General features: G+C 41.7%; 1 protein-coding gene across 1 annotated transcript in view; it reads right to left on the minus strand.

The window, feature by feature from the left end:
* si:dkey-112e17.1 (uncharacterized) overlaps positions 1 to 14,832 on the minus strand; it is a 29,662-nt gene that overhangs the window by 12,536 nt on the left and 2,294 nt on the right. The window contains exon 2 of the mRNA XM_052066986.1: positions 1,655 to 2,610. Within this exon, the coding sequence (XP_051922946.1) occupies positions 1,655 to 2,610 (956 nt within the window). The remainder of the gene's footprint in view (positions 1 to 1,654; positions 2,611 to 14,832) is intronic.

Consider the following 14,832-nt stretch of genomic DNA (forward strand, 5'->3'; position numbering starts at 1 on the left):
ATTATTTAAATTTTTGCAACATTTGTTTATAATTGTATGTATATGTTGTTGTTTGTGTTATTATCATATGCAATTGAATAAGTAGACCATTTCAGAATTCGAAATTTGGGACTCTCTCAATGCATAATGGGACTCATACTTTTCTGATCATTGAGGTGTCATTTCTCAACTTATCTTTCGTGCCATGTCATGCCTGTTGAGTGTTGATTTACTTCACATTAAGAAACCACTGCATTAAACATGTTGTACGTACCCTGACTGTTCTACTCTTTGAATAAAAACACTTCATTCAAGCGATAGGGAGTGCAAGGGGTTATGATGGAGGGGTGTTTCAAATCATGAAGACCTGCCAAGTGGTATGATAGCATTGTTTTGTACATGTCCTCGACCAGGCCTCAGCTTCCAAATCAGTCCTTGGTCACTGGCCTTGGAGGCAAGTCCTTGGTCCTTGGCCTTGGCTTTGGCCTCGGGTTGCCGGTCCTTGGACACAACACTGGCACATTGTTTGGAATTGTGCGTCCTGTGGGAAAATGATGCGTCTAGGAGCTGGACGCGGAGGTAACGAGATGGCTGATCTCTAAACATTCTGAGTACTACTATTATTACCACTCCCACTAATACTACATTAATTAATTTAATACCTTCAAATTCACAATAATCATAAAAATTAATTAAATCAACCATGATTTTAAACTATGCATTATCAATATTCATGATTCCAAACATGAGAAAGCATTCAGCAAACATTACTGGAATCGAGCAAAAGGACTCCAAATCCCAACGGCCAAACCCGGAAGTTAACTCGCGACATTATTGACTCCAGCTGTAACGCAAATTACTTGGTTCAAAAAAACATTCTAGTGCGACCGCACAAACATGACGACTCTGCAATAATAACTAAATAAAAGACACAACTGTTACAGAAAGGCTTTACACACTATTTAAACTGCCGATACCGAACGCAACAAACCGTGATTGAAACTAACTGTGATGCCGCTCTTTATACGTTGCGCTAACTGTTACCTGTCAGTGGCAGACCCGCCCCTCTCACAGCGCCAGAGTTAAACCATCAATATGGGTTTCCTTGGATGGAATTTATTAGATTCATTCGTAATGTTTGGGTCCTTATACAAGTGTTTCGAGGCTCTAATCCCTCATTGTGTCCGAGGACCGGCAATCCGAGGCCAAGGCCAAGGCCAAGGCCAAGGACTTGATTCCCGAGGCCAAGGCCAAGGACCAAGGACTTGACTCCGAGGACCAAGGACCGCCCTTCGGTCCTCGAGGCCAAGGACCGGCTTGAGTAACACATCTCTGGTAGCTGCATTGGCACTTGTGGCAAGCAGAAAGACATTAACATCCCATAACTCCATGTGCCATTCCAAAGATACACAGAGTCTTAAAATTTGTTACTTGGAGGCAGTGTTTGGGAATATTTGCACTTCCCTGTCAATGGGAAGTGCATGTAAGAGGTGTGTAATATGTCTCGGTTTGAAGTGAACCGAGACATAAGTTCAAATGTGAACTTATTACTTATCCTATTACCTATAAAGCGGGCTTCACAAGACCAAAAAAAAAAAAAAAAGGCAAGGGGTTTATGTAGGAATCACGTGTTCTAAATGTGCTTCCATACAGAAGGTATGTTTCCAGACATTACCTGAATATGACGCAGAGAACACTGGTGAGTGTCAAAGCGAAGAAGGCAGCTCCACTCACAGCAGCCAGTACAGAGTCTACATTGGCAGATGTAGAAACAAAGCTTCTTCGTTCGCCACCTGACTTGGTCAGATTGTTGTAGTGGAAGAGAAGGGCAAAGCCCCGGCCCCAATGCGTGGTCGTGATGAGCTCCATGATTACCTCCACCATTTCCTGACTAGAGCCAAACACCAACTGGCTGCTCAGAGGTCGGTTTGATCCACAGAACCTTGAGGAAAAGGTGATGAGATCTGAGATATAGAGAACATCATGGGGACAGGCGTCAAGCCCCAACTGCTGCGTTTCAGGGCTCACAGGTGTAGTGTCAGTTTCAGCGGATTGTGGCAAAGCAACTGCGGTTGCCATAGTCACGCTTGGAATGGAACTAGAGTTGATGTCGATGCCAAGATGGGAAAAGGCGGCCGTGTTGAGAGCTTTATCTGAATTTAACATGGCTCCAGTAAGGAGAAGAGAAGCGGTCGGTGGAGATGTACGGCCAGAGGAACGAGCTATAGATCTTTTGGCTGAGTTTGAGACTTTTGCTGACTGTTGGTGTACCACCTCTGGCTCCACCTCGCTGTCTTGAGAGGATCGCTGAATCTTTGGGGCATCCCTCTGATCGATCTGATCAATATTTTCTGATGAAGGCTCATCCGCTGAAAAACTGTTGGGGGCGTAAGTCAACTCGTCTTCTCCATCATCCTCATCATTACTGGAAATCACCGAGTACTGTGCGGAAGACTCGTGGCTTTCAAACACATCAAAGTCAAATATCTCAAGGATAAGTTGATAATCCACAGGTACAAAGAACTGCCAAACACAGTGGGTCCCAGAAGAGTAGTTGTATGGGAAGCCGGGAGAGAGTATCAGTCCTTGTGCATCCACCACATCCACCTTGGCGCCGCAGTCAAAGTATACCTGCAAAATAAATGATGAGAATCAAAACTCTTCCCTAATGTTGGCTAGTTCTGAGGTGCCTAAAGGTACATTAAGCAATAACAACATTTGAAGTAATGTGGCGAATATTGTGCAAACTAAAACTCAACCTTTAGGTTGAAACATGCCGAGATTCATTTTTTTAATGGTAGCTCTTTTGCTAATCTCTAACTGCATTGCAAGCCATTTTCTTTCGCTACATTAACCAGGTGCATATGATAAAAAGGTAACATCTTAAATCACTTGTTTCAGTCCTGGAGATTTGATTATTAAAATATACAAACAAAGGTCTTTCACCATGTCTTTCCAATATTAGCCACAGTTTTATATATTAAAAAAAACAAAAACGACTGAAACAAGTGATTTGAGATGTTACCTTTATTATCATATGCACTTGGTTAATGTAGCGAGAGAAAATGAATATATATTTCATATTTATATTTATATATTAATTTTCCGATCTGCTTAATCCTCACAAGGATCGCGTGGGGTGCTGGGGCCTATTCCAGCTGTCTTTGGAAAGTAGGCGGGGGACACCCTGAACTGGTTGCCAGCCAATCGCAGTGCACATAAAGACGAACAATCATCCGCGCTCACACTCACACCTAGGGACAATTTTGAGTGTTCAATCAGCCTGCCATGCATGTTTTTGGAATGTGGGAGGAAACCGGAGTACCCGGAGAAAACCCACGCAGGCCGGGGGAGAACATGCAAACTCCACACAGGGAGGTCATAGCCGAGATTTGACCAGGTCGACACGCTAACTGCTGGGCAACCCTATATATATATATATATATATATATATATATATATATATATATATATATATATATATATATATATATATTAGAGCTGTCAAACGATTAAAATATTTAATCTAATTAGAAATTCAATTGTCATAATTAACTCAAATGAACTAAAAAAATTAATCGTGATTACTCACGTATTTTTTATCGTTTCTGAATTTCCTTTTACATTTTTTGTCCTATTTTCCCCCATTTTAATGCTCTCATCAATTTGGAATCATGAATCAGTTTTCTATGTGCCAAATGCAAATATTTACTGAAATAATTTCAACAGGCGTCCGCACCTGTTGAATTCTGTTATGTGTATACATATATAGCTAATAAATGATGATGATGATGATGATGATGATGATTTTACATTTTTCACTTGGAGCAGTTGTTCACACATAATCTCTCACACAATATTACTGTCCATCAACAACCGTGAAAAAAAATATTTTGTCACACAACAGCTGCTTTAACAGCTTTTTTAATGAAATCAAATCAGAGCAATATAACATTATAAAGTGCACATCTAAAGTAAACTAGTACTCAGCCTATAGTGGATTTAAACCACACTTGCATACTTCGTTTTTCTCAAGTTTGCTTTGAACACAGCAGTCTGTTTCTGTATGTTTGTTGGAGAATAACTAGACCCCGGACACCAGTGTTCGTTATGTGCCGCTGTATTCAAAACAAGCGCAAGCATTCCCCCGTGCTGCTGGGGCAAACCATTCTGAAAGAGGGGGGTTTCACTCCCCCTAACAAAGTCAGGCTATGTTGATTATGTTGGTACGTCTTGCGCGGAAGTCTCTCTACGGTTTTTGTGTCTACCTCATTTCGGGTGACTACACTTGGTTCGATGACAACACTGGAGACGTTTTATCTTCGCTAGGTCGCTACCACTGCACCGCTGAACTTTCGCTGTCATGTCACCGCCTCTGCGCACCGTCACTGTCAGACGAACACAGAGAAGCTCCACCCGCTCTATTTATATGGACACGGAACGCTGTAACCTTCACACAAAATAGTTCCAAACAAGTAACAATCGCGTCAGTGGCATACATCGTATACCTGTATGATACACAGAGAGAGAAGAACAGGTAACTTTGATCTTGTCAGTGGAGCAATCTGGCAACTTTTTAAAAGTAAACTTTCCATTCATAAACTCTTTAAGTATCCGTTTTCGGTGTCTCGCGCTGCCATGGCTGGCAAAACAGACATGGGCGTGGACTTCTGCAGCGCACTAGTAGTTTTGTTCTGGTGTATTTATAGAGCAACGTTACATCCGCTTGTGACGTGTGCCGCGTTAATCTCGAGAGAAAAAATTGAATCCCGTTAAAATTCATTTAAATTAATGCCAATAAAAACGCGCTAAACTGACAGCTCTAATATATATATATATATATATATATATATATATATATATATATATATATATATATATATATAATTGAATAATACCCTTGATTGAAGTCTAATAGTTTCCAAATATAAAGCAGCTTGGAATTGGAATTGAACTATTCAACTCTGTTGTTTTGCCTTTATAGTGTTTTGCTCATGTGGGTTGCTTGGGTCACCCTAGGGAGGGTCTTTTTTTTTTTTTAGCATGCTGGCTGTAATTCTTCACAGGTGGTTGGGGCTGGAGGGGGACCTGGGGCCTAAGCAGAGGCGGATGTGTGGCTGGGCCAAGGGGAAAATAAAGAAACATCAGACCTTTGTAGGAGACCTTGTGTTTATGAGTTCTTGTGTTCGCCTCACTTTCGGTCCATGGGAATGACCCAGATTACCAAAGCCAAACCCAATACCAGAAGGTAAAAAAAACAACATGCAATTTATACTGGGTTTAAGGCATATTAGACCAATTTGAGAACCTGATTTGCATTGAGGTCTGAGAAAGAGGGCAATAGGAGCACACATATATCTCAAGTTATGAATCGTGTTTGGGAAATTAAGTATTTCTTTCACAATTCATTCAAGACTATGTCAAAAAGCTACGAATATGAACACACACTATAATTGCAAATTTACTTGATTGAAGTGACTGCAAAGCGGACGACAGCATTTGCATACAGATTAAACCCAAATCATAAAAAACTTCCTAGGTTTTTATTTGTATTCCGATTAAAAATTATTTCACCCCAGCTGATGCCATGAGAAGCTTCTCATTGTCATTTTTTAAATTGGCCAGGAAGTATAAAGATTGAACTCTGTAGAAGTCTTCGGAGTATTTTGTAATTGCCCTGCTATGATGTTTACTCGTACGCTTGGGTATACACTACCAAAAACAGCCACAAAAATCCCACCAGTATCTGGATTAAATAAATAAATAAAATACTAAATCACTGGGTCAAAATGAGGCAAAACACCCTCTTAGTTTAAAGAATTTCATCTTTCAAAAAAAACACAAAAAAAACAAGCAAAGGTTTGATCTGATAGCTGTGGTCAGTTTTTTGGAATATGGCTCTGAAGTTGGGCGAAGATTTGTTACTTCCATTTTTGAGCCTCAATATCGGTAAAACTTATCATCCAAGATAAATCTTACTTTGGAGTATATTTAAAGTGACTCCAGAAATAGAGGCAGAAATAATAGAAGCATTTTATCTCAAAAACTGCCACTCTTCAAATTTGTCATTTAATTTTGACAAGCCAAATTATAGGGGGAAAAAAATGACACGGCATACAGCTGAAAAAAAATGTAAACAGACACTGTGTCTTTGACACTGTTAAGCAGGATTGACGCCATGATTGCCTTCCACCAGGCCCCATTTGTTATACCTAAATCAATGTGACATCATTCAGTTTGTGTTGTTTCTTTGCGGGAGTTTTCCCTTCCGTGTGCCACGCTTTGGCTTCGGCAGTACAGTAGTTTGCGGTAGACGGCTTGTTGCTAATTGATGCTGCAAACCTAAATCAATTCCAAATGCCTGACAAAACGATACCTCGAGTGAAGTTGCTGTATATACACAGAACAGCTACAACAGTAGGCATACAGTAACTCCTATACCACGGTACATCTTGCACAGATTTTTTTCCACGCATTTTTTTACGGTACATTGTGTTCTGTATCCTGATTGGCGAAGGGACTGTAGACTCATGTCAACAGTCTCTGCTCCTCGTCGTTGTACAGCTTGCCAAATTTTCTCCATGACAAAACCCACAATGTCGACGATACATTCTGTACAGTATTTCGAAACACTGTCAGTTATTTGTCAGAAAACATTTAGTTTTTTTGTTTTGTTCATTCAATACAGTATTGTATACGTCATATTTGTAAAAATGTATATGATATGACTACTTCACGGGTTTCATTCATCATAGGTTCTTTTTGGAATGTATCCCCCATGATAAACAAGCGATTACTGTACTTACATAATTTAATGAGAGCTGAGATGCAAAAAAACAGGTTCTCGATGATCAGACAAAGCAGGGCTCACAGACCGCATCTGATAATTTAATATATTGGATTACAGTGGAAGTTGCCAACCCTAGTACAAGCAACACTGTACTCTGGGATTGTGTGCAAATGCTCAGACACAAGAAAAATTAGAGGGAACATCGGTCCCGGGTGAAGCGGGGTAGAGTGAATCAGAGTGGACCGTGTTTCACGCCTCTATTGTTGACACTCTGGATCAGAGCTGTGGCCCGAAACATGGTCATTGCATCATTTGCATGTCGTGGCGGTAATCTCTGAACTCGTTGGTGGATTGAAGAAGTAGTACATTTTGGCCTCATGCGATTCCAGAGCCAGCTGTTAGCTACTGGCTAGCCAAGCAGAATGCAGCTTTAGCGTTTACCGAGACAAATAAATAAAATTAAAAAAATTTCAGCCATTTGAAGATTTTTTTGAGACATTGGGAAACAACCTCTGGACAGCTTCAAGGAACTTTACCATTTGATGTCTCTGGATGGGGAAGTAGTGTATCATTGCCACAGTATATACTGGAGATGGGGTGCTGCTCATCTTGACTCGGGACTTGTGCACTGATGGGGAGAATACTGTGAAGAGCACGTCAATTTGACAGATATTTTTCTTGGAGAAAGCAGAACATGCGGACTCTTCGGCATGTCTTTGTGAAGTGGAGAAAAAGGTTGACCATGTCCCTTGGATAAATCTGTGGGAGTGCTTTGGAAGGAAGGTGTTTCAAAAACCCTGATATGGGCTGTTCGGTCCCTGTATGATCAACTGTCCATGTCAGAGTTTTTGCCAACATTGATTTGGATTTGTTTCCAATGACGGTTGGACTATGCCAAGGCTGCCCTTTGTCAACGATTCTGTTGATAACCTTTTCATTTCTAGGTGCAGCCGAGGCGTTGAAGGGGCCTGATTTGCTTGGCCCAAAATTTTGTCTCTGCCTTTAGCAGATGATGTTGCAATCTCCAACTCTCACTGGAGCAGTATGCACCCAAGTGTGATGCTGTTGGGATGAACATCAGCGCCTTCAAAAGCTTAGACTGTGGTCCTCAGTCAGAAAAGCCTGTAGTGAGTCTCTGGGTCAGAGAGGAGATCATGCCCAGAGTGAAGGAGTCCAAATATCTTGGGGTCTTGTTTATGAGTGAGGGCAGGGTGGATCAGGAGATCGAAAGGCGGATCAGTGCAGCAACTGCTGTGATGCGGACTCTGTATTGGTCTGTCGTGGTGAAAAAGGAACTCAGCTGAAAGGTGAATCTCTCGATTTACTGGTCGATCTAAGTTCCTACTCTCAACTATGGACAAGAGCCGTGGGTTGTGACCAAAAGAAAATATCTCATATACAGCAGCCGAGGCTGGGAGCTGCTGCTTCTCCACATTGAACGAAGCCAGATGGTTAGGATGCCTCATGGACACTTTCCTGGTGAGACTATGTCCCCTGGCTTGCCTAGGAACGTTGTGAGGTCACCCGAAGACTCGTACAAAGTGGCTGGGCAAAGGGAAGTCTGGGCTACACTGCTAAAAATGCTGCCCTTGCAACGCAATGCAACGCAACGCATCCATCCATCCATCCATTCTGTTATCCTCATAAAAGGTCTGCTGGAGCCTATCCCAACCTTATTCGGGCAGTAAGCGGGGTACACCGCAAACCGGTTGCCATCCAATCATGGGGGTGGCATGGTCAAACAACCATTTGCACTCACAATCACACCGAGGGACAATTTGGAGTGTTCCATTAACCTGCCATGCATGTTTTTGGAATGTGGGAGGAAATCGGAGTACCCGGAAAAAATACCCACAAAGGGACGGGGAGAATATGCAAACTCCACACAGAAAGGCTGGAGCTGGAATCAAACCCTGTACATCTGGACTAGATTCACACAGAAAAGCATCATGTTCATTGGAAAAAAATGAAACCAACGATTATGATAACCAACCAATTTGAGAATGATGGGAAAAGAAAAGTACGAAGAAGGAAATAAGCAGTTCATGACCCAAAGCATACCATATTCCTAGTTGAGGCAATGTTATGGAAAGTGAGATGCAAATGGAACTGGCTCACTGACTTTCATTAATACGACATGCAGCTGACAAAAGTAACAAGATAAATTGTGAGGTGCACAGCGGACTCTCCTCTCATGTTCAGCCAAATGCAACAAAAGTGATAGGGCACATCACGGTGATCATGAACAAAATAAAACAATCAAATAAAAATGACATATTTGCATAAAATGTTTTATAACAATGCTGAAGGTACATATGGGGAACAATGTGGTAATAATATCAACTTCCTCCACTAATTGAAGGTTTTCTCGGTGAATAACTTTTGGAGGCAATTGCATTAGAGCATGACATCCTGCACTTGCATTGCCCACTCACTAGCATTCCAACTTGTAGCCGAGTAACTGAGTAACTGAGACTATGTAGAACCCAGAAAGCAAGGATGGAGTGAAGCGGGGTACATATATATATTTGTCACTGAAACACTGAGCTTTAAGACTCGTTTTGTCACAAAATTTCAACTCACTATAAAGTGGACAGTGACAAGATGGAAATTATAATCAATATTTAAAGCCTGAAGGCTCCAGATTAACTGAAACTTTAAGGGCCCATAGTTTAGGGGAGTGGGGGGATCGACTTAATTAAAAAAAGGTAGTCTTAAATTTCAGTGGCAAAATTCCATTTTGGGGCGGTCTGCATACCTGCTTTAAAGTTGAACTTTCAGCAAAAATTACAAGTTTGTTTGGACAGACATGAGAAAGATGTACTTTTGTGTGGGAGCAAGCCATTTCCCTCCCTGCATGTGTTACCTCATTTGTGAAATGTATACTGTGGGCAACAATTCGTATGTATTTTTAAAACTGTGGGCAACAATTCGTATGTATTTTTCAATCTAAGTTACACTGACTTTGTTTCAGAATTTCCATTGTTATTGCATTGGTAATGATGTTTGCAGCCATGCCCAAAAACCCAGTTGCATTGAACTATAAGGCGATTTGGGGCTTGCAGTCTGTATAGCAAGGTTGCGCAATGAGGTGAACCCTTTCACAGTGTTTCAGGAGGAGGAGTATAGCGGTTCAATTCTAAAGCAGAACTACAAATCTCAGGTTATTTATTAGAATTATCTTTTCGTTCTCATTCTTGGCATATGTTGCTCAATAAGTGTAGCCTTAAAAATGCAAATAAGTGTTAAAGTGAAGCGAATGTATTGTCTCCCCCACCGTGATAGGGCAGCCGGGAGGTCCCCTGCATGGGGATGGTGCATGGCAGACTACACACGAAGGGGCCCCAGAGTGCCAGTGTCCATTAGAAATGGGACATTCTTATAATGCCAAACATCTTAGTTCTGTTACATCACAGGCCGCTGCACTGGCGGGCCGCTAATTATTCAAAGAAGCCTTTTCTCATGGCACAACAATGGGCCGCAGTGCCATTTTGGTGAGCCATAATATTTTAATGAAGTGATGCAAATCAGTCGAAGGCAAGCTGAGAGTTTACATAAGAATACAACAGGTCATCGCGCCCCAGGAGTGTCAATAATGGGCTCCTCTGGCGAGAAGCGGATCGACTGAAAACAATTATCTGAGATGACTTGGATTGTAAAGTGAAACTTCAGATGAGGCGCTATTGTGCGGGACTTGACAAGTGGTATTGTTTTTACATTTTCATTTTACATCATTACCTGTGGAAAGCAGTAGAAACAAATGATGGGGCTCATAAAACTATTTATTTATTGGTCCGAATTAAAACATGCTTTTAAAAAACTGTTTGTTGGCAGCTGGTATTAGAAAAGTGTTGGTATAATTCTAAAGACAAAGAAAACTATAGCTATACAGTATAGGACCTCTGCCTTAATAGGATTAAGCCACAGGTCTGCAATCTGACCAGTCTAAGTGTTTGGCTGCAAAAGGGATTTTTTTTTTAACCACCCAAGCTGACGACACCACTGTGAAAACTTTGCAACATGAGCTGGCTTCTGCTAAACCACACACACTCATCTACCTCATAAACACGCTGGCGGGCCTCTCAAAGGGGGCAGGAATCCTCACCAGGCCTGTTTACTGGAGGAGAAAAGTGGCACTGCTTCACAGGCTAGCGCTTCAGCAGCAGCAGTCCATTCAGTACATCAATCACACATATCTTCTTCAGTGATTGTCTAGGTCAGGACAACACAGCACACCAGTTATTTGAACCCTTATCTAATATCAAACGTTAGTTTTTTTCATTCTTTTTTAATTAATTGAAACTAGTCAAAAGCTGTTTTTAACTGTGCTTGACAAAAAACTTTTTTCTGCAATCCAGACTTACAAGATGAATATTTGTACATGTATTGAACTTATTACCTCATCCTAAATCTGACTCTCAGAAAAAAATTAAATGTCTCCATTGAATTGGAGAAGTGAGGGTACAAAAGCGCCATTCTGTGCGCGTCTCTGCTGATATCAGAGCTGACAGAAAAGAGACCAAAGTCTTACAATCAATTCTGGGGTAAGCGCGAACTTGCTTTTTTTAAACACACACACACACAGACACCCACACGGACACACATTCATCTGTGATGTCAATGCCTCTCTTGGTGGGCTCCTGTCAGTGGATGCGCGTCGAGCTCAGAGTATACAAATAACCAAATTAAGCCCTGGCATTTCCAGGGTCGCCCTCATTGTCCACTTGGGTGCCGACTCAGCACATTTTCATCACTGTGGGCATTATGACAGGCGTCTTTTAGTGCAGTCAAATTTGATCATCATCATATGTCCATAACTAGAACTTACTCCTATCCTTTGGGGTTGGAAATGATTACCGCTGTGGTCCTTCCACACATACTGTGAGTGAGTGAGTGAGTGAGTGAGTGAGTGAGTGAGTGAGTGAGTGAGCTGCAGGCTCTCACATCCATTTTTGGGACGCAAACCTATTAATAGGGCAATATTGTTTTCGTACACTGCCATTAGGACATTGCTTCAACAGCATCATTAATTTTCCGAACCGCTTGATCCTCACTAGGGTCGCGGGGGATGCTGGAGCCTATCCCAGCTGTCTTCGGGCAGTAGGCAGGGGGACACCCTGAACCGGTTGCACACAGAAACGAACAACCATTCACGCCCACACTCAAACCTAGGGACAATTTAGAGTTTTTGGAATGTGGGAGGAAACCAGAGGACCTGGAGAAAACCACGCAGGCCCGGGGGGAACGTGCAAATGCCACACAGGAAGGGCGGGGCTGGAATTGATCCCGGTACCTGTGCACTGTGAAGTCAACATGCTAACCACTCGACTACCGGGCCGCATCAGCATCATACATGTCATTATTCTGCCAATTGTGTCCTCCATATGAAAGAGCACATGTTAAAATATAAATAGACAGCATTTCTACTGTATCATAGGGCATCCACATTTTACTCAAATTTACACCAAAAACATTTTAACATTTCTAAAGGGCACACTGTGTGAAACAATGCAAATGTGCATTTCTTGGCTAAAAGCAGGCCCGGTGACCAGTCTGGGGTGCTCAAACACAGCTGGTATCAGTTCAAAAAACAGTTCATAAAACCAATAACACCCCAAAACAATGATCTTTGGGTCTCACAAATCATTTTGTAGATCTCTATTCAACTGTTAAGAATAAATCCTCAATTATTATATATACATTCATTCATCACAAGTTGGAATTCATAGATATATTCATTCATTCATTCATTTTCCGTACCGCTTGATCCTCACGAGGGTCGCGGGGGGTGCTGGAGCCTATCCCAGCTGTCTCCGGGCAGTAGGCGTGGGACACCCTGAATCGGTTGCCAGCCAATCACAGGGCACACAGAGACGAACAACCCTCCGCGCTCACACTCACACCTAGGGACAATTTAGAGCAGGCATGTCCAAAGTCCGGCCCGCGGGCCAAATCCGGCCCGCGGTCGAATTTCATCCGGCCCTCGGCCCCCGACATAAAATCAGTGCCGTCTGGCCCGCAGGTTGGGCGCAATGGAACACGTGTTGCATTGACTGAGGTCTCGTAGACTGGCGAGTGATGTTTCATAGAGTACTGCTTCCCTCTAGTGGCTAAATGAGTAATAGCATTCACTAAATGAGTAATAGCATTTAGACACTAGAGCGCATCACTCACGAGTTAACAAGACATCACTCCGTGTTTATATTGACTGATATGTCATATTTCAAATTCCTGTTTCAAATGAACCAAAAGAAATTCTTAAGATTGTTGAAATTAAAATGGAAATGTGAAACAGACTGGCTTACTAAAATTTGTTGAACAATATTGTTGTTCAATGTAAAGAATGTCAGCCAAGGTCGGCCCCCCGACATTTTACCACATAAAATCTGGCCCCCTTGGCAAAAAGTTTGGACACCCCTGATTTAGAGTGTTCAATCAGCCTGCCACGCATGTTTTTGGAATGTGGGAGGAAACCGGAGCACCCGGAGAAAACCCACGCAGGCCCGGGGAGAACATGCAAACTCCACACAGGGAGGCCGGAGCTGGAATCGAACCCGGTTCCTCTGCACTGTGAAGCCGACGTGCTAACCACTGGACTACCGGGCCGCCATTCATAGATATAGATATGTATATATCTATATCTATTTAGCTGGATATCTATACTGTAGCTATTTATATCTAGATCAGTGGTGCTGCCGTTCAAACAACGGTGCTAAATAAACAGAATTTACTATGTCAGCCTATCGTCAATCCCGTTACTTGATTGACATACAGGGCAACCATCCAGATGACAACTGAATTACCGCTCATGTGCAAACAATGACGCGAAGCGCTAATCGTCAAGATAGTCAGCAAATTACTATACATACAATACTGGGTGCAGATTAGAACCCCCATGCTTGAAGAAGATACCGCTCCCGTGGAAATGATCTCCCTCTCTCGCTCTCACGCTGACTTTCGATCTTGTCTTGTTCGGTTTCACATTGTTTGTAATAGAATATTTAGGGGGTGTGGACTTTTTCCAATATTAGTGTTGTCTTTTGACATTTTGGAATCAGGAAAGATGAGTTTTAAAATAGCATCCAATGAAACAGCATTCTATTGTTTTTATTTGGAGTTACCTTTAATTAGTATTGATTGGTTTAAACCTTGGTTGCCGCATATAAATATCATATCTAAATCACAATCACTTATTACTCTATTAAATTGTATCGCTTCAAAAAAGTGATATATTGGTTTACATCTAATCATTAGGCCTTACATCAATAAGTATTGTTGCATCATAGCATTATAGATGGGTAGATAGATCGATAAATTGATACACATGTTTTCACCCGCCTTTGTTTCTTAAAAAATATGAATCCTGAAATCATAAAACACTTAACTGGTTTCCACAAAACTTTATGAAGGAATGAAGTAAAGGCCCAAGAAGGAACCACCTTGGTGCAGATGCAGGATTTAGATTATAATTACATTAATTATTAGAATTATATCATGGCAAAATCATTCAAATCCGCATCGGTCTACACACATTGCCAACATCAACAGGACAGTTGGGGAGCTTGCAAACTTTTATTTATGGTTGAGCATGTTTACAAATATCCCCCAAGCCTCCCATATATTGGTCAGTTTCTTGCTCTCTTATTGATGTCCAGGGTTGCATTCGGTGCTAATCTATGAGGGAGGAATCAAACACGTCTAGCTCGTAATTGTCAAGAGGGGCTTGAATCATGTCAAACGTTGGGGGTACATATAAGTCATTGATTAAAAGATAGTTCATGCTCCAATTAATATTTGCATGTGAGGTTTGGTGAGAGCAAGCTGGGGAATGTGTGTTCATGGTAATGAAGAAACATGTCACCCAGTACAACGCTTTGGCTCATTGATGTTTCTGATAGTTTTGGAACAATGAAGCTCTGTGGCAAAGAGGAATCCATCAGACTCTGGATACACTTGTTAGTAGCATCCACGCAAGCTTGGCTTTGGCCTCGTCAATAAATTTGCTGACAATAGGAACACTATATAACATTGAACTTGCATTCACAAAACAGATTTATATGATG

This window comes from Hippocampus zosterae, chromosome 6, assembly GCF_025434085.1.
Source record: "Hippocampus zosterae strain Florida chromosome 6, ASM2543408v3, whole genome shotgun sequence".
Classification (NCBI taxonomy): Eukaryota; Metazoa; Chordata; class Actinopteri; order Syngnathiformes; family Syngnathidae; genus Hippocampus; species Hippocampus zosterae.